This window comes from Dromiciops gliroides, chromosome 3 (assembly GCF_019393635.1).
Source record: "Dromiciops gliroides isolate mDroGli1 chromosome 3, mDroGli1.pri, whole genome shotgun sequence".
Classification (NCBI taxonomy): Eukaryota; Metazoa; Chordata; class Mammalia; order Microbiotheria; family Microbiotheriidae; genus Dromiciops; species Dromiciops gliroides.
In genome coordinates, this window is record NC_057863.1 from 31012610 (window position 1) to 31038653 (window position 26044).

At 44.8% G+C, this 26044-nt stretch overlaps 1 protein-coding gene and 1 non-coding gene across 6 annotated transcripts in view; both read left to right on the forward strand.

Moving 5' to 3' along the window:
* The first annotated feature begins 10968 nt into the window (after window positions 1-10968).
* On the forward strand, window positions 10969-11041 carry TRNAV-AAC. Its single transcript has one exon. It is a non-coding gene; the product is annotated as a tRNA-Val (tRNA).
* Window positions 11042-16345: 5304 nt separating this feature from the next.
* The window catches only part of MYNN (myoneurin), a 38022-nt gene continuing 28323 nt past the window's right edge, over window positions 16346-26044 (forward strand). For 2 of the 5 annotated variants that reach the window (XM_043991504.1, XM_043991508.1), the window contains exons 1-3: window positions 16348-16494; window positions 17464-17764; window positions 25228-26027. In XM_043991504.1, coding sequence (XP_043847439.1) covers window positions 17499-17764; window positions 25228-26027 — 1066 coding nt within the window. In that variant the 5' untranslated portion in view covers window positions 16348-16494; window positions 17464-17498. Of the gene's footprint in view, window positions 16495-17343; window positions 17765-25227; window positions 26028-26044 lie in introns of those variants that run through there. The other 3 variants (XM_043991507.1, XM_043991505.1, XM_043991506.1) reach the window with 3 other exon arrangements.

The window sequence follows — 26044 nt, forward strand, 5'->3', positions numbered from 1 at the left end:
CCTTTTGGCCCTAACACCTCCTTCCTTGTCAATGGTGGGGCCGCTAGCATGCTCCCTAGACCCCACTGGCTTCTCTTTGGCACCAGTCAACTCTTCCCTCACTTCGTTGTCCTCTTTAAGGTCTCCCCGCTAGGCCAAGGCCCCTTAAAGTATGTATAACAATGTTCCCTTTATGATGTCACCTAGAGGGTCTGGTTAAAACCCCTCCACCCTTTCTTTCTGTGTGTGTGTGTAGTCTGAACACCGCATGCACATAAACTAGGACAAAGTAAAACAAATTATTGACTTACAGGAACCCTTACAACTTCTTACAGCTTAAAACAATATTCATTCTATTATTTTGCCACATTTATTTGTTTTACATGATTTTGCATTGAATTCCCCAAACTTTGACACATATTGCTCAATTCTTCATCATGAAACCACGCATCCCATTGTATGTTATGTACACCTTTGGTGGACGCTTCATTTTTCTATCCCTGATGATAACCTGTAGGTTTTCAATGGGATTTAAATCAGGTGGGGTCACAAGCCATTCAGGCATGGTTAGCTCTATCTTTTGAACACACACACACACACACACACACACACACACACACACACACACACATGGGGGGGGGCAATGAGGGTTAAGGGACTTGCCCAGGGTCACACAGCTAGTGTCAAATGTCTGAGGCCGGATTTGAAATCAGGTCCTCCTGAATCCAAGGTCAGTGCTTTATCCACTGCGCCACCTAGCTGTTCCCAAATACATTTTTAACCTTTCATAATGTGATACAAGGTTGGGTTACAGTATTCCATCTCCACTTGGAGATTCTGCAATAGTTCTGCTTCTCAGTATATAAAAATATTCTCTCCATGGGGACTGTGAGAATATCATTATTAATAATGAATTTCCTGTGGGAACTCAGAGATCAGTTTCGATCCCTTCTCTCCACCATTGCAGCCCTACTCCAGAAAGTCCAGAAACTTCAGTAAATCTTGCTTGGGACAAGCCCAAGGGAACCAAAAGAGGTGGAGATTGATTCTTTTGTTTAGCTAAGTGAACTTATGGGATCAAACTACATCTAGATACTAGATTTCACCTTTGCCCTTCTCAAGGGAAGGGTCTATTTGCATACTTTTCCCTTATGTCATCATAGAGTTCATTTTAATTTGGACCACCCTCAAGTAGTGTCAACAAATGGAATTAAATGTTGCTAACCAATTACGTTGGATCAATGAATAATGACCCACCTCTATCAAAAGAGGATAAAAACCCTTGACCACCGCAGGGCAGGGGCTCTTTTGATGCCGGTTCTTCCTCAGATCTGGGTATGTTTTATAAGGTCTTCTGAACTCCCTTTGAGACCTTGTTCTGTCTGAGGACTTTTTTCCTGCTTGTGCTAATTGCCACACTGTCAATTCTTTACTGGTATATATGATATGATATGATATTAATTGTGATATTAATTAATAAATGCTTATTGACAAAACAGGTGCAATAGCCATTAATATATAAATAGCAATAATTAAAAAAAACACAGCAGTAGCAAATAATTTTTAAAAACACAGGACATGACATCCAGGCCTACTAGAAATAAAAGACCATTAAACATTTTGGGGGGTGAAATTTTACACGTCACAAAGAAGCCCAGATTTTATTGAGTCACCTGAACTTTTTCTGACAATATTTTTGGTAGAGCCTTGAATGTAAAAGTGAGTTTCATCAGTGAAAATCACCTTTTCTACACTTCAGTCTTCTAGTCTTTATATTGTCTTGACCATGAAAAAGTTTTTCTTAAAAGCTAAAGATTTTAAAAACTGGTTTTTCTTTCTTTTTTGGAGGGGGGGGGCAATGAGGGTTAAGTGACTAGCCCAGGGTCACACAGCTAGTAAGTGTCAAGTGTCTGAGGCCACATTTGAACTCAGGTCCTCCTGAATCCAGGGTCAGTGCTTTATCTACTACGCCACCTAGCTGCCCCCTGATTTTTCCTTTTTTAAAAAATATTTTTTCAGTTACATGTAAAATTTTTTTAACATCATTTTTTAAAAATAATTTTTGAGGTCCAAATTCTCTCCCTCCTTCCCCTTCCCCTTCCCTCATTGAGAAGGCAAGTAATTTGATTTTGGTTATACATGTGCAGTCATATAAAATATATTTCTATATTAGGTTATAAAAGAAAATAATTCGGGGGCAACTAACTAGGTGGAGCAGTGGATAAAGCACCAGCCCTGGATTCAGGAGGACCTGAGTTCAAATGTGGCCTCAGACACTTAACACTTACTAGCTGTGTGACCTTGGGCAAGTCGCTTAATCCTCATTGCCCCACGCCAAAAAAAAAAAAAGAAAAGAAAATAATTCACAATCATAGTACAATATTACTGTGTACAGTGTTCTCCTGGTTCTGCATAAGTTCATGTAAGTTTGTTTGGTTTTTTTTCCAGGAGTTAGAGAGAAAATTTATTTTATTTTTTAAATTAAAAAAAATTTTTTTTAAGCAATAAACATTTTTATTTATAGTTTTGGGTTCCAATTTTTATCTCTTCTTCCCTCCCTCCCCTCCCCCTTTCCTTCCTCCCTGAGGTGGTAAGCAATCAGATATAGGTTATACATGTACTATTATGTAAAATATTACTCTGTTAGTAATTTTGTATAAGAAAACTTGAATAAAAGAAAACAAATGAAAAAAAGTGAAAAAATAGCATGCTTCAGTCTGTGTTCCATCAGTATCAGTTCTTTCTCTGGAGATGGATAGTATGGTTCAACAGTCCTTTGGGATTGTCTTGGATCATTGTATTGTTGACATTAGTTAAGTCATTCACGGTTCTTCATCAAACAGTATTGCTGTCTCTGTGTACAATGTCTAGTAAAAGTCAAATATTGGGACAGCTAGATGGCTCAGTGGATAGAACACTGGCCCTGGAGTCAGGAGTACCTGAGTTCAAATCCGGCCTCAGACATTTAACACTTACTAGCTGTGTGACCCTGAGCAAGTCACTTAACCCCAATTGCCTCACTTAAAAAAAAAAAAGTCAAATATTAGTCAATCTAATGTCAGTAGAAGCACAAATTCATGATTGCCGCTGTAACAAAAATGAAAACATATCAAAATTATTGCTTGGCTCAAGTCATTTGAACACATCTATAGTCTATTAAATGTCAAGGGGTGCAGTGTCCCTTAAAATGGAGAATGAGTGTTTTCTTGCCATATTCTGGAGAATACAAATGTAGTATCCTACAGGTAATTCCCCCAACTAGGTATAGGCTTAGTAATGGTATTTCTGGGTCAAATAGTATGCTCAATTTAGTATCTTTTGTGGCAAAGTTCCAAATTATTTTCCAAAATGGCTGACCTAATCCACAGCTCCACCAATAGCACCTAACATTCCATAGCCCCACCAACATTTGCCATTTTGGTGGGGTAAATTATGTCAAACTGATGGGTGTATGGTAGAACCTCAGAGTTGCTCTAATCTGCATTTGTCTAATTATTAATTATCCTGAGCATTTTAAAATATGCTTATAGATAGCTTGTATTTCTTCTCTTGAAAGCTGCTTGTCCATGTCCTTTGACCATTATTATCAATTGGATATGAAGCTATTTTAAAAAATGTATTGATAAGAATAGAAAGATCAGGAAAATAACAGGCAATCAGGACAGCTTTGAAAGTCACATGTTGAATTTATCATATATTTGTTGTATTTATGTAACATTTCTATATTTAATGTATATTTAACATTATATTTGTATACCATATACAATCATATGTGATATATAATACATAATATAGAAATATATAATACACAATATAGGTTATATTTAACATCTATATAAAACATATATTTATATATTTAATATATATTATAAACATGTATTTATATATCTTCAATAATAAAGCAAACTATACATAATCAAGACTGAATTTCCTCTACAGTCTTTTTCTGGTCTACTGTGTTGTATAAGTGCCACAAAATCCAGTCCAATTCCCTACATTGTTCCTTGTGAGGAAAAATCACTCCTCAATAATTTCTGGAACTCAGCAGTGGTGATGTGTCAAAGGCTCATTTATTGTCATTCTCGTCAGAATGGGCCACCCTGTGTCCAGCTGGTGGGTGACCAATGTAACGATTGGAATGACGCCACCTGCTGGATACTTACTGTAGAAGAGTTCTGCCCATGAAGCGAAGGTCTTTGAGGGCAAGACCAGGAGTCTTTTCTTTGGTGGGAGGAAGTGAGCGGAGCTAGAAATGTGCTCTCCCTTTAATAGATAGGAATCTAGGCCTTTCTCTCTCTTTACCAAATTCTTGTTTTCCTTAATAAATGCTTAAAAGCCTAACTCTTGCTAAAGTTTATAATTTATTGGCGACCACTCATTAGATATTTTAGACAGTTTAGCTAGAATTTTAGCCCTTAACAGATGGCGACCATGAAGGGATCTGTTAAGGGCTAAAATTCTAGCTAAACTGTTTAAAATATCTAATGAGTGGTCGCCAATAAATTATAAGCTTTAGCAAGAGTTAGACTTTTAAGCATTTATTAAGGAGAATAAGAATTTGGTAAAGAGAGAGAGAAAGGCCTAGATTCCTATCTATTAAAGGGAGAGCACATTTCTAGCTCCGCTCTCCACCAGAGTCCAAAGGAAAGAGTCCCAGAGTCAGCGCCAGTCTCTTCCTTCCTCCTCCCACTAGTCCGCGTCACTTCCTCCCGCCAAAGAAAAGACTCCTGGTCTTGCCCTCAAAGACCTTCGCTTCATGGGCAGAACTCTTCTACAGTAAGTATCCAGCAGGTGGCGTCATTCCAATCGTTACACCAAAAAAATGGAGGCTCTCAGACCTTTTATCTCCTAATCCCTAAAGCAAAATGGCCCCTCCCCTTTTTCATCATTGGTCTGATTACTCAAGGGTTACAATCTACACACAAAAACTAGCTAATCAGAATGCAGTATTTCTTAGCCAATGGGGTAGCTGATACAGGGACAATTCTTCAATTCCTCCCTTATATGGACATAGCTCAGGAGTGGACTTAATCTGGACCAGCTCGGGGTTTCCCTGAACCATGTGATTTTGTTTGTTTGCCATGGGGGTGGTGGTGGAGGAGACCTTTTTCCTGAAACAGGTCTGGATTAAGAGGAGATCAATCCCTATTTCCTCACATTCCCCCCATCCCCCATCTTTCTTTTTTTTTAATTAAAAATTTTTTTTTTGGTGAGGCAATTGGGGTTAAGTGACTTGCCTAGGGTCATACAGCTAGTAAGTGTTAAGTGTCTGAGGCTGGATTTGGACTCAGGGCTTACTCCAGGGCTGGTGCTCTATCCACTGTGCCACCTAGCTGCCCCAATCCCCCATCTTTCTAATGCAGTAGAGCCCCCAACTCCAGGCTTTGAAGTCACCCAGTAGGGCAGATGCCAGTCCTGCAGGAGCAAAAGCCTGCTGGGAGCCACAACCCTGTCGCACCAACATCATCCAGCTCTGAACTGTTGATGCTAGACCTGAGAATTGAGCAGCATTGGAAGTGGAACAGGACACTGGGTGAGGACACCATCTTGGGGCATGGGGTGGGGGTGGGGTTGGAGTGGTGCTGTGACACAGCCTGAGGGCACAACATTCGGCTTGGGCCAGTTCTGATCACCCAAAAGTCACTTGGGGCAGAGATCTAGGCTTCTGAACCATAAATTACCCAGTGAGAGAAGGGGGCCAAGATGCTTTGAGATTCAGCCCCCAAAGAAACTACCATTAGAGCCAGAGTCAGAGAGCGAATAGGGGGAAAGGGCTGGGGGTGGGAGTGGGGAGTACATTTACCAAAGATCCCAGGAAGAAGAAAATTCAAAGACTTTGAACGGGAGCAGATAGATAATTATGAGCAATTTCATCGCATAAAATAGAGTAGTGGAGGGTTAAACCTTTCTTTCTTTCTTTTTGCAGGGTAATGAGGGTTAAGTGACTTGCCCAAGGTCACACAGTAAATGCAAAGTGCCTGAGGTCAGATTTGAACGCAGGTCCCCTTGAATTCAGGGCTGATGCTTTATCTACTGTGCCACCTAGATGCCCTGGGTTAAACCATTCTAAAGAAAGCCTGGCAAAATATCCCAGTATGAAAAGAGACCATTGTGGGTACTGGGCCCATCATCCCGTCACTGGATAATTCCCTCTTACCTTCCCATCACCCCCCCTCTCCATTGCAACTATTGTGCCCCCTGACATGATTCCTGATTGAAAAGGTGAGCTGCTTTGAAGATGTCAATAGGTCTTTTTGATTGACTGAAAATCTCCCTATTCATTTCCTGGGTGTGCCTTTTAAATACAGACTATATAGGTAGTCTTAAAACCTCTATTCACCTCCTAATATTTTGTTCTTAACAATTGGAAACAGAATAAGACCCAAATAAGATTTTATGCTGATTAAGGAAATACTAATAACCACAGACCTATATACCCACTTTCTCATCTACACAAAATCTTTATGAAGGTCATGCATCCATGACTTCAGGGTATCTCAATTAGGGTATTAGCTGTGAACAAGAAGACTTTCATAAACAATATTTAACAATGGACCAAATGGACCATCTAATGGACCACCAAAACTCTTATTGTTTTGTCCCTTTTTTTGTAGTTGTGGTCTTTGTCTGTAATGTTTTTCCTGGTTCTGCTCTCTCCTCTTTGTATCATTTCTGTGATAAAATAATGGGATTTGGCAGACACCCAGAGGCCCCACCTGAGGATTGATTTAGTGCTGTTTGAATTGGGTGAGACTGAGAAACTGACTAAGTACCTACTTAAGGGTGATTGGATGGAGACCACACCTGACCAGCCCTGAGTGATGTGTTATTTTCAGAGGCAGTGTACTACTGACACCAGTAAGAGACCGCTCTCAACCAATCAGCTTGAAGGATGTCCCCTTTCAGGGAGGGAGAGAGAAACTAGGAAGCAGAGGTTAGGGTGTTGCCTCTTCCTTTTTTTTGTTGAGGAACTGGTGTGTCGGGAGATGGAGAACAGGAGGGCCCCTCTTGGTCTTTCAGACATCAGCTTGGTGGTGAGGGATTTCACATGGGCTGCTAGGAAAGGAAGAAGGTTTCTTTCTCTCTGGCTATACCCCATAGATCCAAGCTAGGATTTCCATGCTATAAGGAATCTGTTCTCAATCTCTCTCTCTTCACTAACTTCTAATATATTTTAATACATCCTTAAAAGCCTAAACTCTTGCTGAACTTATCAGTGATTTTAGCCAGTTTCCCCCCCCCAAAAAAAATTGGGGAGGGCAGATTAGGACCCACAATTTAGATTTTAAACAACACAATTCATATAAGTCTTTTCCTGTTTCTCTGTATTATTCACAGTCATTTCTTACAACACAGGAACACTCTCTTTCATACAAGTAAGTAGTCACAGTATTTTTAAGCTATTCTATATTAGGAATACATTGTGTCTAATTCTTTGCTATTGAAAAAAGTACTGCCAAAAATATTTTGGTTTATATGAAGTGTTGCTTTTTTGGTCATTGACCTCCTTGGGATACATGCCAAACAATGACAAGGTATGGTTATTTTAGTAATTTTCTTAAGAAAGGGGTTTTTGGCCTTGTAATCTGGTGAAGCCTTTGAATGCCTTCTCAGAATAATGCCATTAAACACATAAAACAAAATGCATAGAAATAGACAGGAAGTCAATTATTTTGAATAGGTTTTTTTTGTTGTTTGTTTTTTTTTTTTGGTGAGGCAATTGGGGTTAAGTGACTTGCGCAGGGTCACACAGCTAGTAAGTGTTAAGTGTCTGAGGCCAGATTTGAACTCAGGTCCTCCTGACTCCAGGGCCGGTGCTCTATCCACTGCGCCACCTAGCTGCCCTTGAATAGTTATTAATATATTTTTAAAAACCAAGTTCATGGACCCTAGGTTAAGAATCCCTGCTCTGAGACTATTGGTAAGGGTAGGGATCAATTGGATAAATAAATCAAATCACCCTGTTTGGGGGAGACTTGCTACCTGGACCGGGGTGTGGGGGCTAGTTCACCCAAAGAATTGGAGGTTGATCACAAATCTTGTAAAATAAAAAGAGATTTATCAGGAGAGAGAAATATAAGGGGCAGCTAGGTGGCACAGTGGATAAAGCACCGGCCCTGGATTCTAGCTGTGTGACCCTGGGCAAGTCACTTAACCCCAATTGCCTCACACACACACAAAAAAGAACATAATCGTCACCATTCAAATTATACTCCTCCAGACCTGTTTGAGGAAAAAGGTCTCCTTCTCCTCCCCCCACTCCAACAAACAAAATCACATGGTTCAGGGAAGCCCTGAGCTGGTCTCAATTAGGTTTGCTCCTGAACTATGTCCACATAAGGGAAGATTGAAGAATTGTCCCTGTATCACCTCCCCCATTGGCTAAGAAATACTGCTTTCCAATTAGCTAGTTTTTGAGTGTAGATTGTAACCCTTGAGTAATTGGACCAATGATGAAAAGGGGAAGGGTCCATTTGAGTTAGGGTCTAGGGGATAAACTGGGCCTGTGAGCCTCCATTCTTTGCACCCACCAGCTGTACACTGGGTGACCATTCTCAGGAGAATGACAATAAATGATCCTTTGACACGTCACTGACACTGAATTCCAGAGAATTATTTACATTATATGATAAATTAATGAGGTAAGAACATGTTTCAATCAATAAATCAAAGACTTTAGATTATGTTTGGCAAATGACACTGTGCAAGAGCCTATTCATATTGACTGAAGAAACTTATGGTTGCCTAAAAAATACCAAGCCAGTTTGGCCAGAGAGATTGGAGTGAAGTAGAGCCAAGAAAGAATATTTTAACAAAACCATTTGGGGGGGTGGGGGAAGCTCTCAGCTTTATCTGGATCCTTCCTGCCCTCCTTTCCCTCTTTGCCTTAAGGAATACTTTTTTGAACTTTAAAGAATCTGGAAGAGTTTGGACTTTCCATCTTCCCATCATCCCCCAGAAGAACTCAGCAAAGCAATTATACCATGTCAAAGGGGAACTTCTTCAGCATCCCACCAAGAGGAGAAAAGACTACCACTAACCTGGAGTTAAATTATCCCCTTGCCACATGTGTTGTCTAAGCTTAAGCCCTCTTTTTCTGGACTCTGTATATATTTGTGTGTGTGTGTGTGTGTTTTTCTCAGGGCAATGAGGGTTAAATAACTTGCCCAGGGTCACACAGCTAGTAATCTAGTAATTGTACTAAGTGTCAAGTGCCTGAGATCAGATTTGAACTCAGGTCCTCCTGAATCCAGGAGCCCCCAGGAATAAATCAAGAAAAAAAGGTTTCTTGGAAAACCACCAAGCCTTTTCCTGTTGGTTGTAGGAAAGGAAAGGGAAATGCAAAAATAAATGAAAATTGAGGGAATTTCTCCTGATCACATCAGTGATCTTAGTTGCAGGTGTAGCTTATTAAGTTTGGGGAGGGGGTTGGAGCCACAAAAAGCTGAGTTCAAGTTTTGCCTTTGACACCCCTGGCTGTGACCTGAAACTGCTGCCTTCCTTATCCAGAAAGTTCCTTTACAGGAAGGAAATTGAAATGCAATCCATCCCCCTTCTGTATCCATTAATGCACTTTAATTTTGTGGTCCCTTTTCATATTGCAGATAACGGATATTGCAGATAAACTGCTGGCCAGAGAAGTTAAGCAACTTGCCCAAGGTCACCCAAGGAGGAGTAGTTGTACGTGGTGCAGAACTGGGTCCTGCCACAATTTTCCCGGCACCACGGCGGCTAAACTTAAAAAGAAGTGGCCTCAGTTGTTTGTTTAAATGTCCCAAGATACTGTGTATCTTTGAAAAGGGCAGTTTATCACCACCCCCCTCCCCTCGCCTTTCCTTGTAGGCAGGCTGACACTCTGCTCCTTCTGGGATCCGCTTGCTTGGGGGCCACAATGGAAGTAGCCCAAGCTGGCCTGAATCCCTAGTGGGCTTCCCATCAGCCCACGGGTGTTTTAGTGGCATCCATGGGTCAGCAGATGGCATGGACTGTATTGGAGGGGGAGAGGGGAGGAAAAGGAACAGAAGGAGAAGCGAAAGGGGGGGATGGAGAAGAAAAGGGACCAGATGGAGGAAGAGTAGGAGGAGCAATTGGGGGGGAGGGGAAAAGGATGGAGGAAGGAGAAAGGATGAGGAGTGGGGGAGGGGTAAATGATGAGGAGTGGGGGAGGGGCAGAGGAGTGGGGAGATGAAAGAGGAGACTTGGGGACGGGGAAAGAATGTGGGAGGAAGAGGCTCATAGCTCTTCTCTGCTTCCTTATCTTTGCATCAGCTGGGATGAGATTTATCCTTTTAATTTTAAAAATTATTTAAAAAAATTAACAGGCATTTATTTTCTCTCCCTCTTCCAGCCCTCCCCCCACCAGAAAAAAAGAGAGAAAGAAAAGCAAAGCCCTTGTAGCAAACATCCTTAGTTTAAAAAAATAATAATAAAATAAAAAATCGCCTCTTTGGCCACGTCCAAAAATGTGAGTCTGATTCTTCATAATTTTTTTAAATTAATAAGGTATTTAATTTTTTTCCCGTTACATGTAAAGATAGTTTTCAACTTTTGTTTATTCAAGCTTTCCAATTTCAGATTTTTCTCCCTCCCTCCCTCCCTCCCTCCCTCCTCCCCTAGACAGCAGGTAATCTGATATAGGTTTTATATATATACATAATAACATTAAACATATTTCTGCATTAGTCATGTTATAAGAGAAAAATCAGAGCAATGACGAAAAACCTCAAAATAGAAAAACATCAGCACCAAAAACAAAAGAAATAGTACGGTTCATTCTGATTCTGCATAATTTTTGAGAGTCGTGACCCCATCCCGTCTCCCTAAAATCCCTTCCGGCTTTTCGCGTTCTCCCAGGGCTCTCAGAGGCCCGGAAGGAAGGACGAATCAGTTTCATTTCTATTGGTTTAATTGAAAAAAGGCAAGACCAAAGCCTTGGGAACGCATTGCGACCTTATTATCAGGGCCTTTCCAAAAGCTCGCGGCAGGCAAGTTTCCGTAGTGTAGTGGTTATCACGTTCGCCTAACACGCGAAAGGTCCCCGGTTCGAAACCGGGCGGAAACACTTTTAAAAAATTTCTTTGTTTCCTCAAATTTCGCTATTTATTCCTGCATTTCAGAAGAAATTCATTCACTCGTACACATATTTTACAATTTTTTGAGAAAGATCTTCAACCTCTTTCCCTGTGTGTCTATTTTTGCCTTTGGCCTCAGATATTGCTTCTAGAGGTTAAAGGCATTTAAAAATTTTCTCTAAAATCAGTAGGTTTAAAAAGTACGTTTTTCTTCCTTCACACCAGGTAACACTGATTGCGGTTGTGCTACCCCGCCCAACAGCTTTGATGCCAGCGATGCTGCTGTAGAGTACGGGCTGATAATGTCTCTGATACCCCCTTTGCTCAGCTGGGACTCAGGATGGAAGGTGAGGCAGGGGACCAGCCCAGGTTGATGAGAGTGGAGTAAAAGAGAGGACAGAAGAAAGGGGGAAGGGGAAGCCTCAAAATCGGCTTGCTGGTGCCAGGAAACAATGTATACACTAACAGCAACATTATACAGACACTGACGATGTCAAGCGCTTTGAGAGCCTTAGGCTCCCTGACAAACGCAAAGGCCAGCCGGAGTGCTGATGATGAAAAGGATGCTACCCCAGATCCTGATGGGGAGGTGAGGGACTCCCGATGCTGAATGAAATATTTATGTTTGGACAAGGCTAATGTGGGAATTTGCTTTGTTTGTGAATATTTTCCACAAGAGCTTTGTTGTTATTGTGTTCAGTGGTTGGGGGGGGGGGAGTGTGGGAGAAAGAGAAAATAAATGCTTAATAATTTTTTTTAATTATGGGGGCAGCTAGGTGGCGCAGTGGATAGAGCACTGGCCCTAGATTCAGGGGGACCTGAGTTCAAATGTGGCCTCAGACACTTAACACTTACTAGCTGTGTGACTCTGGGCAAGTCACTTAACCCCAATTGCCTCACACACACAAAAAAAGTACAAAAAAAATTGTGCCCACTGAAGGAGACTGAAAATAAAAGAATCTACGGGCCTTTTTGCTTAGTACACACATGTTACTTTGAAGAGGGACAGGGAAAGGAAAGAATGAAGGAAGAGACGTGACCCAGGAAAGCAAAAATCTTTCTTTGCCTAGCACAGTCCTGATTGGTCGATTGATTGATGTGCCCTGGTGAGGGCCCGATGGATAAAATCTATTTAATCTGTTTTAGCCTCAGTTTCCTCATCTGTAGAAGGGCGATAATTGCACGTGTGTTCCAGGGTTTTTGTGAAGGTCAAATGGGATAAATACTTTGCAACCTTAAATTGCTAAATAAATGCTTGGATATTCCAGTTGTCAGAACAAAAATAAAACTCAGGTGTTCAGTCGAGAAACATTGATTAAGCAACTACTAAGAGCAAGGCAGTATGCAAAGCTCTGGGGATACAAAAAGAAGCAAAAAGTCCTCTCTGCCCCCTAGGAGCTCACAGTCTAATGGGGGAGAAGTAAGCAAACAAATACATATAAACAAATTACATACCAGATAAATAGAAAATAACAGAGGGAAGGCACTAGCATTAGGAGAGGCTGGGAAAGACTTCCTGCATTCTAGATGGGCCTTAAAGAAAGTCAGGAAAGGCAGTAGGCAGGGATAAGGAGGGAGAGCATGCAGGGGGACTGACAGAGGAAATGTCCAGAACCAAGAGATGGAGTATCTCGTTTATGGAACAGCCAGGATGCCAGTGTCACTGGATCAAAGACTACGGGTTAGGAAGTAAGGTACAAGAGGACTGGAAAAAGGTACAAAGGGGATTTGAACAACAGAGCATTTTGTATTTCTTCCTGGAGGCAATAGGGAGCCACTAAATAACAGCTAGATTAAGAGCCTGAGGGACTGGCAGCTTGGTCTTGCCCTCTACAGTAACAGGGAAGGTAGGAGAGGGGGAGGGTTTAGGGAAAAAGATGAGTTCAGTTTGGGACATGTTGAGGTCCCCCCCCTTTTTTGTTTCTTTTTACCCCTTTTAAACAGTATTTTATTTTTTCCAATTACATGGACAAGCAATTTTTTTTAGTGAGGCAATTGGGGTTAAGTGACTTGCCCAGGGTCACACAGCTAGTGTGTTAAGTGTCTGAGCCAACATTTGAACTCAGGTACTCCTGACTCCAAGGCCAGTGCTCTATCTACCGTGCCATCTAGCTGTCCCCACAAGCAATTTTTAACATTCTTTTTTAAAATAAAATTTTGAGTTCCAAATTTTCTTCCTCCCTCTCTTCCCTCCCCCTCCCTAAGATGGTAAACAGTTTGATATGTTATATATGTACACAATCATGTAAAACATACTGTATTTCCATATTAGTCATGTTGTGAAAGAAACAGAACAAAAGGGAAAAAGCATGAAAAAATAAAGTGACAATACCATCCTTCGATCTGCATTCAGACTCCTTCTGTTCTTTCTCAGGATGTGGACAGCATTTTCCATCATGAATCTTTTGGAATTCTCTTAGATCATTGTATTGCTGAGAAGAGCTAAGTTAATTATAGTTGATAATTGCACAATATTGTTGTTACTGTGTACAATGTTCTCCTGGTTCTGCTTACATCATCAGTTTGTGTGAGTCCTTCTAGGTTTTTCTGAAATCTGCCTGCTGATGATTTCTTATTGCACAACAGTGTCACATTCACTTGTTCAGCCATTCCCCAATTGATGGGCATCCCCTCAATTTCCAAATCTTTGCCACTGCATAAAGAGCTGCTATAAATATTTTTGTACAGGTAGGTCCTTTCCCCCTTTTTATGATCTCTTTGGGATATAGATCTAGCAGTGATATTGATGGATCAAAGGGTATACACAGTTTGATTGCCCTTTGGGCATGATTTCAAATTGCTCTCCATAATAGTTGGATCAGATCACAACTCTACCAACAGTGCATTAGTGGGACATGTTGAGTTTAAGATGTCTACTGGACATATAGTTTGAGATGCCTGAAAGACAGTTGGAAATGTAAGATTGGAGATCAGCAGAGAGGTTAGGACCAGTGTAGTAAAAATTATTGGTGGTAAAAAATTATTGGAGTTTTAGCTGACTCAATTGGGTGGGGCCACACCTGGTCCACCGTGAAGTTATGTATGCTACTGAAGTCAGAAGAAGAACTCTCCATAGGCAGTTTTTGAAGGACCTCCCCTTTTGGGGGAGGAAGATTGAACACTCCCTGAGGGCAGGCTGAGGCACTTCCAGATGCTAGCTCTCTCTCTGGCTTCTGCCTTTCCAGTGGCGTGAGCAACTGTAGACTTTCCAAGTTTTGGCGAGTGAACACAGAAAACCCTAAATTCCTTTGAATTAGCTTAATTGGAAATGATCTGGGGATTGCATAGGCTAAGTTTAGAGTTAAGAGAATTTTTCTGCATTTCTTTTCCCTATTTCCTTATCTTTGATTTTTATTAATTTCACCTCTGTTGTTTAATTAATTTCCAAGTAATAAAATCTGATCCTTTTCTGAATTAAGGCTGTAAGGCTCCGTTCTTGTTGGTCTGAGAGAAATATCTAAAAGGGCAGTTCAGAGAGGAGGGAGCTTTGAACCTAAAGGTCCCTCATATTTCTGTGACCCCAATATTTCGGTGAATCACCCAATTAATGCTCTGTATATTAAATTTCGGCCCTCACATCAGATAGGAATATTTAAGAATCCTCAACATACAGATTAATCCACAAGAGCTGAAGTAGTATAGGGGAAAAAGAGAAGAATGCTCAGGCCAGAATTCTGAGAGACACCTACAGTTAGAGGTTCCAGCAAAGAAGAAAGTCAAGCAGGAGAACCAGTAGAGAGTGATGTCCAGAAAACCCAGAGAGAAGACAGTATCAAGGAGTGACCAATGGTGGCAAAGGCTAGAGGTTGAGAAGAATGAAGATTGAAAAAAAAATCCACTGGATTTGGCAATTAGATCTCTGGTAACTTTCATTGGAAGGATGAGATTCCACACCAGGCTGTAAGGGGTAAAGAGGATAGTGATAGCAAAGGTAACTGTTGTATAAGGGCCTTTTCAAGAAGTCTAGCTGCAAAGTTAGTGGGGATGGAAGGATCAACTGAGAATTGTGTGTGTGTGTGTGTGTGTGTGTGTGTGTGTGTGTGGCAATTGGGGTTAAGTGACTTGCCCAGGGTCACACAGCTATTAAGTGTTAAGTGTTTGAGGCCAGATTTGAACTCAGCAACTGAGAATTTTTTGAGGGTGAGAGAGACATAGGCATGTTTATAAGCAGTAGGGAAGGTGCCAGTAGACAGGGAGAGATAGAAGATGAATAAAAGAGTGGGGGTGACAGAGAGGGGCAATCTGTTGGAGAAAATGAGATCACTTAAGGGGGGGGGCTTAGCCTTGGTAAGGAGTGAGGCTGACTCATGTGAGACAGGGGTGAAGGAGATGGTGGCAGAAGGCATCTGAGTGATAGAAGATGAGGAAGAGGGGGCTCACAGTGAAGGACTTCATTCATTCATTTATGGTAAAATATAAGACAAGAATCTCTGCTGAGTGGGAGGGTAAGAGGGGGGAACCACAGAAGGTGTGAGGAGGGTTAAGAATTTTCAGAAGGCTCAGTGTATAGAGCATGAGGCTTGGAGTAAGGATAGACCTCAGTTCAAATTTGACCTCAGATATTTATTAGCTGTCTGTCCTTGGGCAAGTTACTTGACCTCGTTGCTTTAGTTTCCTCATCTCTAAATTAGGGATGATAATACTTACCTACGTCCCGAGGTTGTTGCAAGGCTCATATGAAATATTTGTATGTAAATAATGTTATAAATAAGAGGATGTCCCAAGAGTCAGTTATCTATCCATCCATTTTCTTATATCTATATACAGGACACCCCCCTATATATGAAGTAAGTTTTGGGGGAAAGGAAAGTAGCAACTGTGGGGATTTTTTTTCCTCTTTATTGTTTCCAAACACGGATTGCTGCCATGGGCTATGAATTCTTCCCCGTACCACTTTGTATTAGAGTGCATCCATAGAGATACAAATAGTCTCCTCCCAGTTAGAATGTGTGGACCACAAATCCCAGCATGCACTGCTCTATCTGAGGACCCTCGCCTTCCGGCCCGCGGGCAGTACCGTGCCCAGCCTCTGTCGAGAGAGGCAGGCCAGTGTCTGGGACCCTCAGGCCGGGAAAAGAACCGCTTGCCGTGGAGCAGGAGCGGCCGAGGTAGGGCCCGAGACTGGCTGCGGACGGACTACAATTCCCAGAAGGCAGAGGGGCCGCAGTGGCGAAGGGCCGCCGGGCGCAGGGCATGCTGGGATCCGTAGTCTTGCTGGCGGGCGGGGAGGCTCGGTCGGCTCCAAGGCCCCGCGGCCTGGGCCAGGCCAGGGCCCGGACCGCTGGGGGCCCCGGACGTTGCTAGGGAACGCCCGCAGACCGGAAGTGAGCTCGGCAGGCGCGGAAGCCGGGGGCCGGGGCGCCGGAGCACGGCGGGCGCGGTGACGTCCCCCGACATGGCGTCGAACGAGTGAAGAAAGTGCCTCCCGGGTGGGTGCCGCCAGGTGAGCAAGTGCCCGCGCGACCCGCCCCACGCCCCGCGCCCGGCCTGTAGGCGGGGGAGGGATGGAGCAGGGCCCGCGGGGCGGGGCGGGCCTCAGTTTCTCCCTCCTTGGAAGCCCCTCTGCGGGCCGGCCCTTTAAAGTCGGCCCCCTGGCCGGTGTAGACGCGTCCTTCGGCCTGACGGGGCCCAGAGCGTTTCTCCCCTAGGGCTCCGGTGGAAGAGGCGGCCGCGGCGGCCCCTCGGTGCCGGGGCGGGGGCGGGGGTCCCTCCTACACCTGGGCCGGCCCCGGGGGCCCCTCAGGTCGCATCCATTGGTCTCACCCTCCCTCCTCCCCTCCCCCGCAGGGGTCCGGCTCGCAGACCCCCCCCCCCAGCCCCGCGGCCAATGCAGTGGGACTCCCGTGCCCCCTCCCCCGCCCCCCCCCGACGCCCCCTCCCCTGCCCCGTGCCAGCCCCCGGAGCCTCTCGGGCCGCGTCCAGGGGGTCTGACCCCCGCTCCCCTGCCCCGTGCCAGCCCCCGGAGCCCCTCGGGCCGCGTCCAGGGGGTCTGACCCCCGAGCTTCCCCTCCTTCCTCCTGGAGGCTGGGTCCTGTGGGTCTGACCCCCACTCCCCTGCCCCGTGCCAGCCCCCGGTGCCCCTCGGGCCGCGTCCAGGGGGTCTGACCCCCGCTCCCCTGCCCCGTGCCAGCTCCCGGAGCCCCTCGGGCTTCGTCCTGTGGGTCTGACCCCCGCTCCCCTGCCCCGTGCCAGCTCCCGGAGCCCCTCGGGCTTCGTCCTGTGGGTCTGACCCCCGCTCCCCGTGCCAGTCCCCGGAGCCCCTCGGGCCGCGTCCAGGGGGTCTGACTCCCTTGCTCCCCTCCCTTCTCCCCGGGAGGTCCGGCTCGCAGACCCTCCCCCTCTGACCCCCGAGCTTCCCCTCCTTCCTCCAGGGGGCCGGGTTCGGTGGGTGTGACCCCGAGGCCCTCCCCAGGCAGCCCGGCTCGCAGCCCCCCGCCCGCCCCCAGGATGCGGCCGTCGCACCACTGCGGGCACCTCCTGGAGCGGCTGAACGCGCAGCGGGAGGCCGGCTTCCTGTGCGACTGCACGGTGGTCATCGGCGAGCAGCAGTTCCGCGCCCACCGCAACGTGCTGGCCTCGTTCAGCGAGTACTTCGGGGCCGTGTACCGAGACTCCCCGCACGGCGACGTCTTCCTGGACCAGAGCCAGGTGAAGGCCGATGGCTTCCAGAAGCTCCTCGAGTTCATCTACACGGGCACGCTGCACCTGGACAGGTAGGGCGCCCCTCCCGGAGGCCCCGCCCTCCCTCGGCCTCTAACTCTAACCCCATTGCTCCCCATCTTCCCTTTGCGCCGGAGTCATCTTCCCAAGACCTCCCGCCCCCAGGGGGAAGGGTGAATCAGGGTTCTCATCTGAGACTGCGTCAGGCTTTGGGGCGCATGTGGCATCTTTAGTCCATGAAGTCCCCTGGCTTCTGCTCTGTGCACTGATGTCTGGCTGGGGTCCCTTGGGCACAAGAGCGGGTCTCTGCATTTAGCAGCACTGCATTTCTTCATATTTGATTTGGCCTCTTTTCCCAACTGTTTGAAATCTTTTTTCACCCCAGTTTGTATTTCCAGACTCTTGTCATCTGGAAATTTGATAAGTATGACTCACATGAGGCAGAAGAAAGAAGGGGTTCAGCAGTATGCCAGCCCAAAGGAACACAAAGACCGAATATCTCATAAGTTTAGCCTGGAATTAAGTTTGTTTCTGACTCTGCTCTGTCAACAGAAATGAGCCAATATAAATTTTAATGTAAATAATGGGAGAGCACAGACAAAATCCAATTGAGCCCCAGATTTCTCTCTTTCTTTTCTCCCTTTGGGACAGAATCAGTCGGTGCTTTTGGATGGTTTTTGTTCTTCCGGGCTCCCTGTGTCTGTGCTGCCCGGAAATGCTTTCTGTACGTGGTGTTCTAGAGCTTGGCACAGGATTGCCCTTAGTGCCCACTCCTGCCACCTTTGTGTCCACTGACAAATGTTAAGTGTCAGAAACAAGGACAAAGAATGAAGCAATCCCCGTCCCAAATTAACTGACATTCTGTCGGGGGAGATTTTTTCTCATAAATATAAAGGTAACAAGTGTGCACGTGTGTATATACGTGCGTGCACACACGCACGCACACACACACACAGAGATAGCAGTTGGGGTCAGCAAAGGCTTCCAGCAGAACAGACTGCAGGCCTCTCCGAGGAGGAGCAGGACTCTGGCTGGGCCTCAGGCCAGTGCCTAGGAGATGGGCAGTGGGAATGGTGAGAGCGAGGAGCTGAGAGACGGCCAGTTGGGCTGGAGTGCAGGTGGAAGGGGGGTGACAAAGTTCAGTGAGATGGGGGTGGGAGGTTGAGGCCAATCTTGTAGGACAGAGAAATGTGTGTTTTGTTCTTGGAGTACCAGGGAACCCCCGGGGTTGGCACTCCTCTGGTAGTAGCCTGGAGGAGGCTGCTACCGCCTCAGCAAAAGTAAGGGCCTGTGAGTGAGTGGGGAAAGGGGACTACGGGAGCAAGGCCTTGTGAAGGGCCCACTGATGGGGTATGTGGGGGTGAAGAAGAGGGCCAGGGGCCTGAGGCCCTAGAACCATGCAGGGAGCTTGGGCAGAAACAGGAAAGTTTGGTTTTGCTTTCATTTTTTCTTTTGGCAGGGCAATGAAGGTTAAGTGACTTGCCCAGGGTCACACAGCTAGTAAGTGTCAAGTGGCTGAGGCTGGATTTGAACTCAGATCCTCCTGACTCCAGGGCTGGTGCTTTATCCACTGCGCCACCTAGCCGCCCCATAGTGGCATAGTGCCTCCTGTTTGCTGGGTGCTGTACCAAGCCCTCTACAAAGAACATCTCATTTGCTTGTAGACAGGTTGAGTTTATGATCTCTGAGACATCTGGTTTGAAATGCGACTGGGCCGGGGTGGGCTGGGGAGCCGCCCACAATGAAACTGCTGTCAAACCCATGGGGGTTGGGGGAAGAAAAGATGCCTAGGATGGAATGGAGGGAGGTTCTGAGGATGAGGGCCTGGGAGGGGGCCGTGCGGGCGCCGGGGGAGGGAGCCAGCAGAAGCCAGTATTGAATTGCCTCCATTTCTTCAGTAAAGTGGACGAGGTCCTGATTGGGGGGGGGGGGGTTGGGGAGGCTTCTGAGGGGAGTGAGATTGGGAATCAATTTGGGAGGCCCTGGGGGGATTGGAGAAGGTGAATTTCTGATGTGCCCGGGCAGCTTGTGAGGAGGGGGAGTAGAGGAGGCCGATTTGGGGACACCGACCTTGGGACTCCAATGGGGGGGCCCAGATTGCGGACAGTGGCGAGTTGAAGCGTCTCATTGTCAGGGTGAGGTATAAGGGAGGGTGTAAGGTGTGGGAATGTGGCAGCAGGTGTGGGAAGGAGGTAAAGATCAGAGTAAGGAAAGTGCTAATGGCTGGGCCTGCTGTGGGGCTGAGCCAGTGAGAAGGCCTAGGCCATGGGGCTTAAGGCAGTTGGGGAGGCGGGAGGTCGGGGAGCTAGAGGGAGTGTCCCTGAATCTGTTCCCGGTAAAAGGGCAGGAGTTGCGGGGAGGGGAGAAGGTGGTGAGAAAAGAGGAAGGATGTCCCAGAGACAGGGTGTATGGTTGTGGGGGGAGGTCAGCAGTCTATGGCAGCCATAATCTTGAGTGAGTGGACTTCAAAGGAGGAGGGATTACTGAGGGAAAGGACAAAGGACGGAGGAGTATTCGACTCTCGCTCTGAGACCAGGGTGGGGGTGGGGAGGCTGTGTGTGAAAGAGAAGGGCTGGGCAGTTTAGCCAGGGGTAGGGGCTGGGGCCTGGGCGTCACCACTTCAGTCTGTTTGAAAGATGCTCATATTCTTTGTGTTGTCTGCTCCTTCACCAGTCGCAGAATGTGGATCGTAGTTCTTGGAATCTGCCTCTGTCCCTTTCTCCTTTTGCCACCTGTTGATTCTAAAAGAGTTTCTTTCCTCCAGGGTTTATTGAAGGAAAGAATACAGTTTCAGGTTGTTGTTTTTGTTTTGTTTTTCTTTCTTTACGATCCCTGAAACAAACCCTGGAAGTTTGCTAACATTTTTGGTGGTTTTGTTTGTTCGTTTGTTTTTAGTGGTGGTTGTTAAATATGTTAAAAAGGAGGTTTCTCCGTTAATGCACTCGTCTGTAGGAAAAATTGTACCTCTGTGCTCATATAGAGTCTTAGGGTAGAGGAGGAATCAAAGGAGAGGGTAAATATCTTTTGATTTCATGTGAAAAGCCAATCTGTGCTATACTGGGTATTTCAGCATTATATAAACTAGCTGCGTTTAAAAGAAAACCTTTTGTAAAGTAAATTTTCATTTATCTTGTTTTGTATAGTTGGATTTTTGTATGTGTCAATTTGTGATCACCACCAGCCTTAGATAGGAGTGATGGCAAGGGTTATAACCAAATTATAGAAAATTAAAGGGGCAGCTAGATGGCGCAGTGGATAGAGCACCGGCCCTGGAGTCAGGAGGACCTGAGTTCAAATTCGGCCTCAGACACTTAACACTTACTAGCTGTGTGACCCTAGGCAAGTCAGTTAACCCCAATTGCCTCACCACAAAAAAAAAGAAAATTAAAATTAATTTACACTTGAATTTAGAACTTATTTTAGATTGAAGGTTTGATATTAAATATGCCTCATATAGGAATTGATGATGCTTCCCAGAAAGGATTCTTAGCTAACCTTTGTATAAAACTTGAAGGTTTACAACTTGCTTTACATTAGATATGATCTCATTTGAATTTTACAACAGCCCTATGTGGCATTACAAGTCTTTATTTGATAACTGAGAAGAGTGTCCTCTAATTGAGGAAGACAGTGCCATCTACTGGAGTGAGTCAGGGAGATCTGGATTCCAGTCTTGCCTCAAACACATACTGCTTGTGTGACCCTGGCTGGCTAAGTCCTCCCATTAACCTCTCCATATCCCCAGTCAACTCTCTAGGACACCAAGTTGCAAAACAGGTGTAGATCTGTTTTGGTAGAGGGATTTTTCTCATCTGGAGTTCCTAGATGAATGAATTACAGGACTGATCTAAAAAAAAGCCCAAACTCTGTCTCTCTCTGTGCCTGTCTCTTTTTCCATCTTTGTCCTGTGCGAGCATGTGTTTACACACACACACACACACACACACACACACACCCAAGATTTTGTGGCGTGATCCTCAGTCTTATACTTTTTCCACGAGACCACACTTCTCAGTAATAAAGAGCATTGAAGGCCTCACTGTCCTTCACCCAGCTGCTCTAGGTTCCCTCTCCAGTCTTGTAATAGAATGTTAATACCATAGTTTGTTCCAGAAAACAAACAAGCAGCCCAAAAAAGCCAGCCCTCAAAAACTGAAAACATGAATGTAGAGAGATGTACTTTCTTCTAACTTAGTGTTTTGTGCCTTTCCAGGGTCAAAGAATAAGTTGTTTATTTTGGTTCAACGCAAGCTCTAAGAAAATATTTTTTAAAAACTCATAGGGTGGCTAGGTGGTGCAGTGGATAAAGCACTGGCCCTGGGTTCAGTAGTACCTGAGTTCAAATCCAGCCTCAGACACTTGACACTTACTAGTTGTGTGACCCTGGGCAAGTCACTTAACCCCCATTGCCCCGAAAAAACCCAAACCAAACCAAAACCTCCTAATAGTTCTTTTTGTGTAGTTAGGGTGGGTCATCATCCCAAAGTGGAAACAAGATTGTCCAGAAGAGAAATGACTTAGACTAATAACTATGAAAGTAGAGGATCCATAAGAATGGCGTGAATGAATTGTGTAAACTTTTATTTTTGAATATCCAAAATTTCAGCATAGCAGAGGCTGGGATCATGGCATTTCACACTGATCTTCAAGGCTGCCTGCATCAGATTAGCCATCCTGTGGTTCATTTGGTAGGATGTGCAGGTATAATTTTGTCTGTCATAGGAAGTCTGACAAATGAATCATATTTTCATTCACCCGACCACTAACTTACTTTGCTGCTTGGATAAGAGGAAATTCACCAAGCCTGAAAGTGACGATGATGATTTGTGAATCTAAGTGTTACTTAACAAAGGGCTGCATACGTATTAAGATAGTTTACGTTAAAAGTACACAATTTTTAAAATGTCTTTGGCATCTCTACTGTTTTAAAGCTTACAATTACTTTACGTACAATAATTTTTTTTTTTTTTGCGTGGCAGTGGGGGTTAAGTGACTTCCCCAAGGTCACACAGCTAGTAAGTGTCAAGTGTCCGAAGCCGGATTTGAACTCAGGTACCTGAATCCAGGGCCAGTGCTCTATCCACTGTGCTATCTAGCCGCCCCCCCCAAACGTACAATAATTTTTCATTTTAAGTTCCAGAGGCCTAACCCTAGTCCATAAGGAGAAATGAGTTACCTTATATAGTCTTTCTGCTTCCACAGAAAATCTCCAACTTGCACAAATATATTGGAATGTCATAGCATCCTCGCCTTAGAGCCCATTGAGTCCAGCCCAGTCATTTTACAAACAGAGAAAGTGAGGCAGCGAGGCCTGAGGTGGCTTGCCCAGGGTCCACAGCTAGTAACTATCTGAGGCAGATATAGGCCCCCGTCCTTGACTCCAGAAGTAACACTCTCAACTGTAGGGGGCTCAAATTCTAGCTAGTCTATCTAAAATATCTAATAAGTGGTTGCCAATAAATTATAAGCTTTAGCAAGAATTAGACTTTTAAGCATTTATTAAGGAGAATAAGAATTTGGTGAAGAGAGAGAGAAAAGCCTAGATTCATCTATCTATCAAAGGGAGAGCGCATTTCTAGCTCCACTTTCCACCAGCGTCCTGATGAAAAAAAAAGTGAGGGAGCAGCTAGGTGGCACAGTGGGGTAGAGCACTGGCCCTGGATTTAGGAGGACCTGAGTTCAAATTCGGCCTCATTATTAGCTGTGTGACCCTGGGCAAGTCACTTAACCCCAATTGCCTCACCAAAAAAAAAAAAAGGCGAGAGAGCCAGCCTCCCCCTTCTTCCTCCCACAAGCAAAGTCACTTCCTGACGCTAAAGAAAAGCTACAATGGCTTTGCCCTCGGAGGCCTTCTCATGGTGGAACTTTCCTACAGTAAGTCTCCAGCAGGTGGCGACATTCCAATTGTTACATGACTGCCCGCACCTTCCCTTGGGAAGTTAGAACAGATTCTGGTTTTCAGGCCATCCCACAAAAGGTTACTTAACCCATATTAGGGTGGAAATACAATATATTTATATTGAAAGAATCTTAGAAAGCAGTAAACAAAAAAGAACACATTTAATGACGGTTTGTTTTGATTACTGATTTTGAAGGAAAGTAGGTTTAATTAGAGAAAGACAAGAAGGGCAATAATTTCAAGTATTTTAGTATTTGGCACTTTAAAAAAATAAACCTAAGGATTTCTTTTTCTTTAATAATCCTGCTTATAAATGGAGAAACAAAGAGGGGGAGATTTTCCTGAGAGTTGAAAGGGGAAGGGGACCTCAGAAAACCCTAGAAAATGTTTGTGGGAAAGTGATTGTTTGAGATGTAGGGGACTTTAGAGCTTGTCTGGTCCGACCCACTGATTTTACGCTAAGGAAATAGACTATGAAAAGTTAAATGACTGTCCCAACCAAGGTCATAGAACTAGTTCATTAAATCAGGGACTACAAGGTTCCAAGGTTGTGGTGAACATGTCTAGTACCTTCTGGAAATGCTTTACACAGTGCCATTCAGTAAGTAATTGGTGAATTGGTCACCAGACCTCCAGCACACTGCTCATTCCCCTACACAGTTGCTTCTAACCACCTTGCAAGCAGTCAGAGGGAGTGCCTGACAGGTCTGTTTTCCACCCCTGTTCCCCTCCCCTTGCTCCCAAAGGGGAAGAATAAGTGCTGGGAAGACTCATGAGGCCAGATCCTTTTTGGTGCTGGCAGCCAGTGACTGACTCCAGCCGGTGGGTATGTGGCTGTAAACCTGTGAATAAGAGGGGAGACTTTCTTTGCTTGTCCCCAGAGATAGAGATAGAGCTAGAAACAGTGGGAGGCGTTTACAGAAAGAGCAGATTTAGATTCATGAAGCTGGCCCCTCCCAGCATAAGTAGGCTTTCTCAGGAAGGAGTGTGTTCCCTCATAGCAGCGGTCTTCAAGCATCGGCTGGATATGTTATACCAGGGATTCTTGGTCAGCCATGGGATCTGTTATGATCCTTGCCTTCGGTGACTCTGGGACCAGCATTTTTTTACTGTGTGAACAGGATACTGGGAGGACAATTGTTTATAACCTGGAAGGCCTGTTATGGACCCCCCCCCCCCCTTTTAAAAAAGTGCCTAGTGAAGGGGCAGCTAGGTGGCGCAGTGGATAAGGCACCAGCCTTGGATTCAGGAGGACCTGAGTTCAAACCCAGGCTCAGACACTTAGTAGCTGTGTGACCCTGGGCAAGTCACTTAACCCCCATTGCCCTGCCAAAAAAAAAAAAGTAAAAAAAAAGTGCCTAGTGAAATGCTAGTATTTGCTATACGAATTTGTGTTGTGGATAGGACCTATCTTTGCCTGTTTATTGATTTGTGTTGTCAATCCCTATAAGGTGGAGGTTATGATTTTGTATTTGTACCTTGTTTTAAATTAATTTACTGATATATTTATTGATCTGTGTGTTTGTTCTTCTATGTCTATAGATTACCTGGCCTATTATCAAAAATAAAAGGTTTTCTTTGATCAGAATATTGTCATTTAGCCTTGTTTCCTTGCAGTTGGAATGTTAAAGAAATTCACCAGGCTGCAGACTTTCTCAAAGTGGAAGAGGTGGTCACTAAATGTAAAATAAAGATGGAAGATTTTGCTTTTATTGCTAATCCCTCTTCTTCAGAGGTATCTAGTATTACTGGCAACATTGAGTTGAACCAACAGACTTGCCTCCTTACCCTTCGAGATTTTACCCCCCGGGAAAAACCAGAAACTTCTATTGATTTGGTTCAGGTACATGCTAAAAAGGTAACTTTAGAAACGAAGCCCCCTCAAACTAAAAAGAAGAAGAAGACTTTCAATTCCCAGAAAAACGTGCAGAATAAACCAGTGCAATATTCCAATGACATTTTAGAGAATTCATCTGTTGACATGTTCTTAGATATAAATAAATTGCCTTCACCAGTAACAGAACAAGTTGCACAAGGAAATGATACCTCGGAACTCCAGCTGACTTCAGTTGTGGGAAAGGATAATTTTACAACACAAGATATCATTTTGCAAACAGTGGCAATGAAACAGAAACGGGGAAAACCCCAGCCAAACTGTGCTTTGAAAGAGCACTGTATGTCTAATATAGCCAGTGTCCCAAACACTTATGAGCTGGAAGCCTCTGGAGAAGACCTCGATCCAAGGTACTCGAAGAACAAGCCGATGTGCAACACTTGTGGCAAAGTGTTTTCAGAAGCCAGCAGCCTAAGACGACACATGAGAATACACAAGGGGGTAAAGCCCTATGTCTGCCAACTGTGTGGAAAAGCATTTACCCAGTGTAACCAGCTGAAAACACATGTCAGAACTCACACAGGTGAGTGCGGTTTTTTA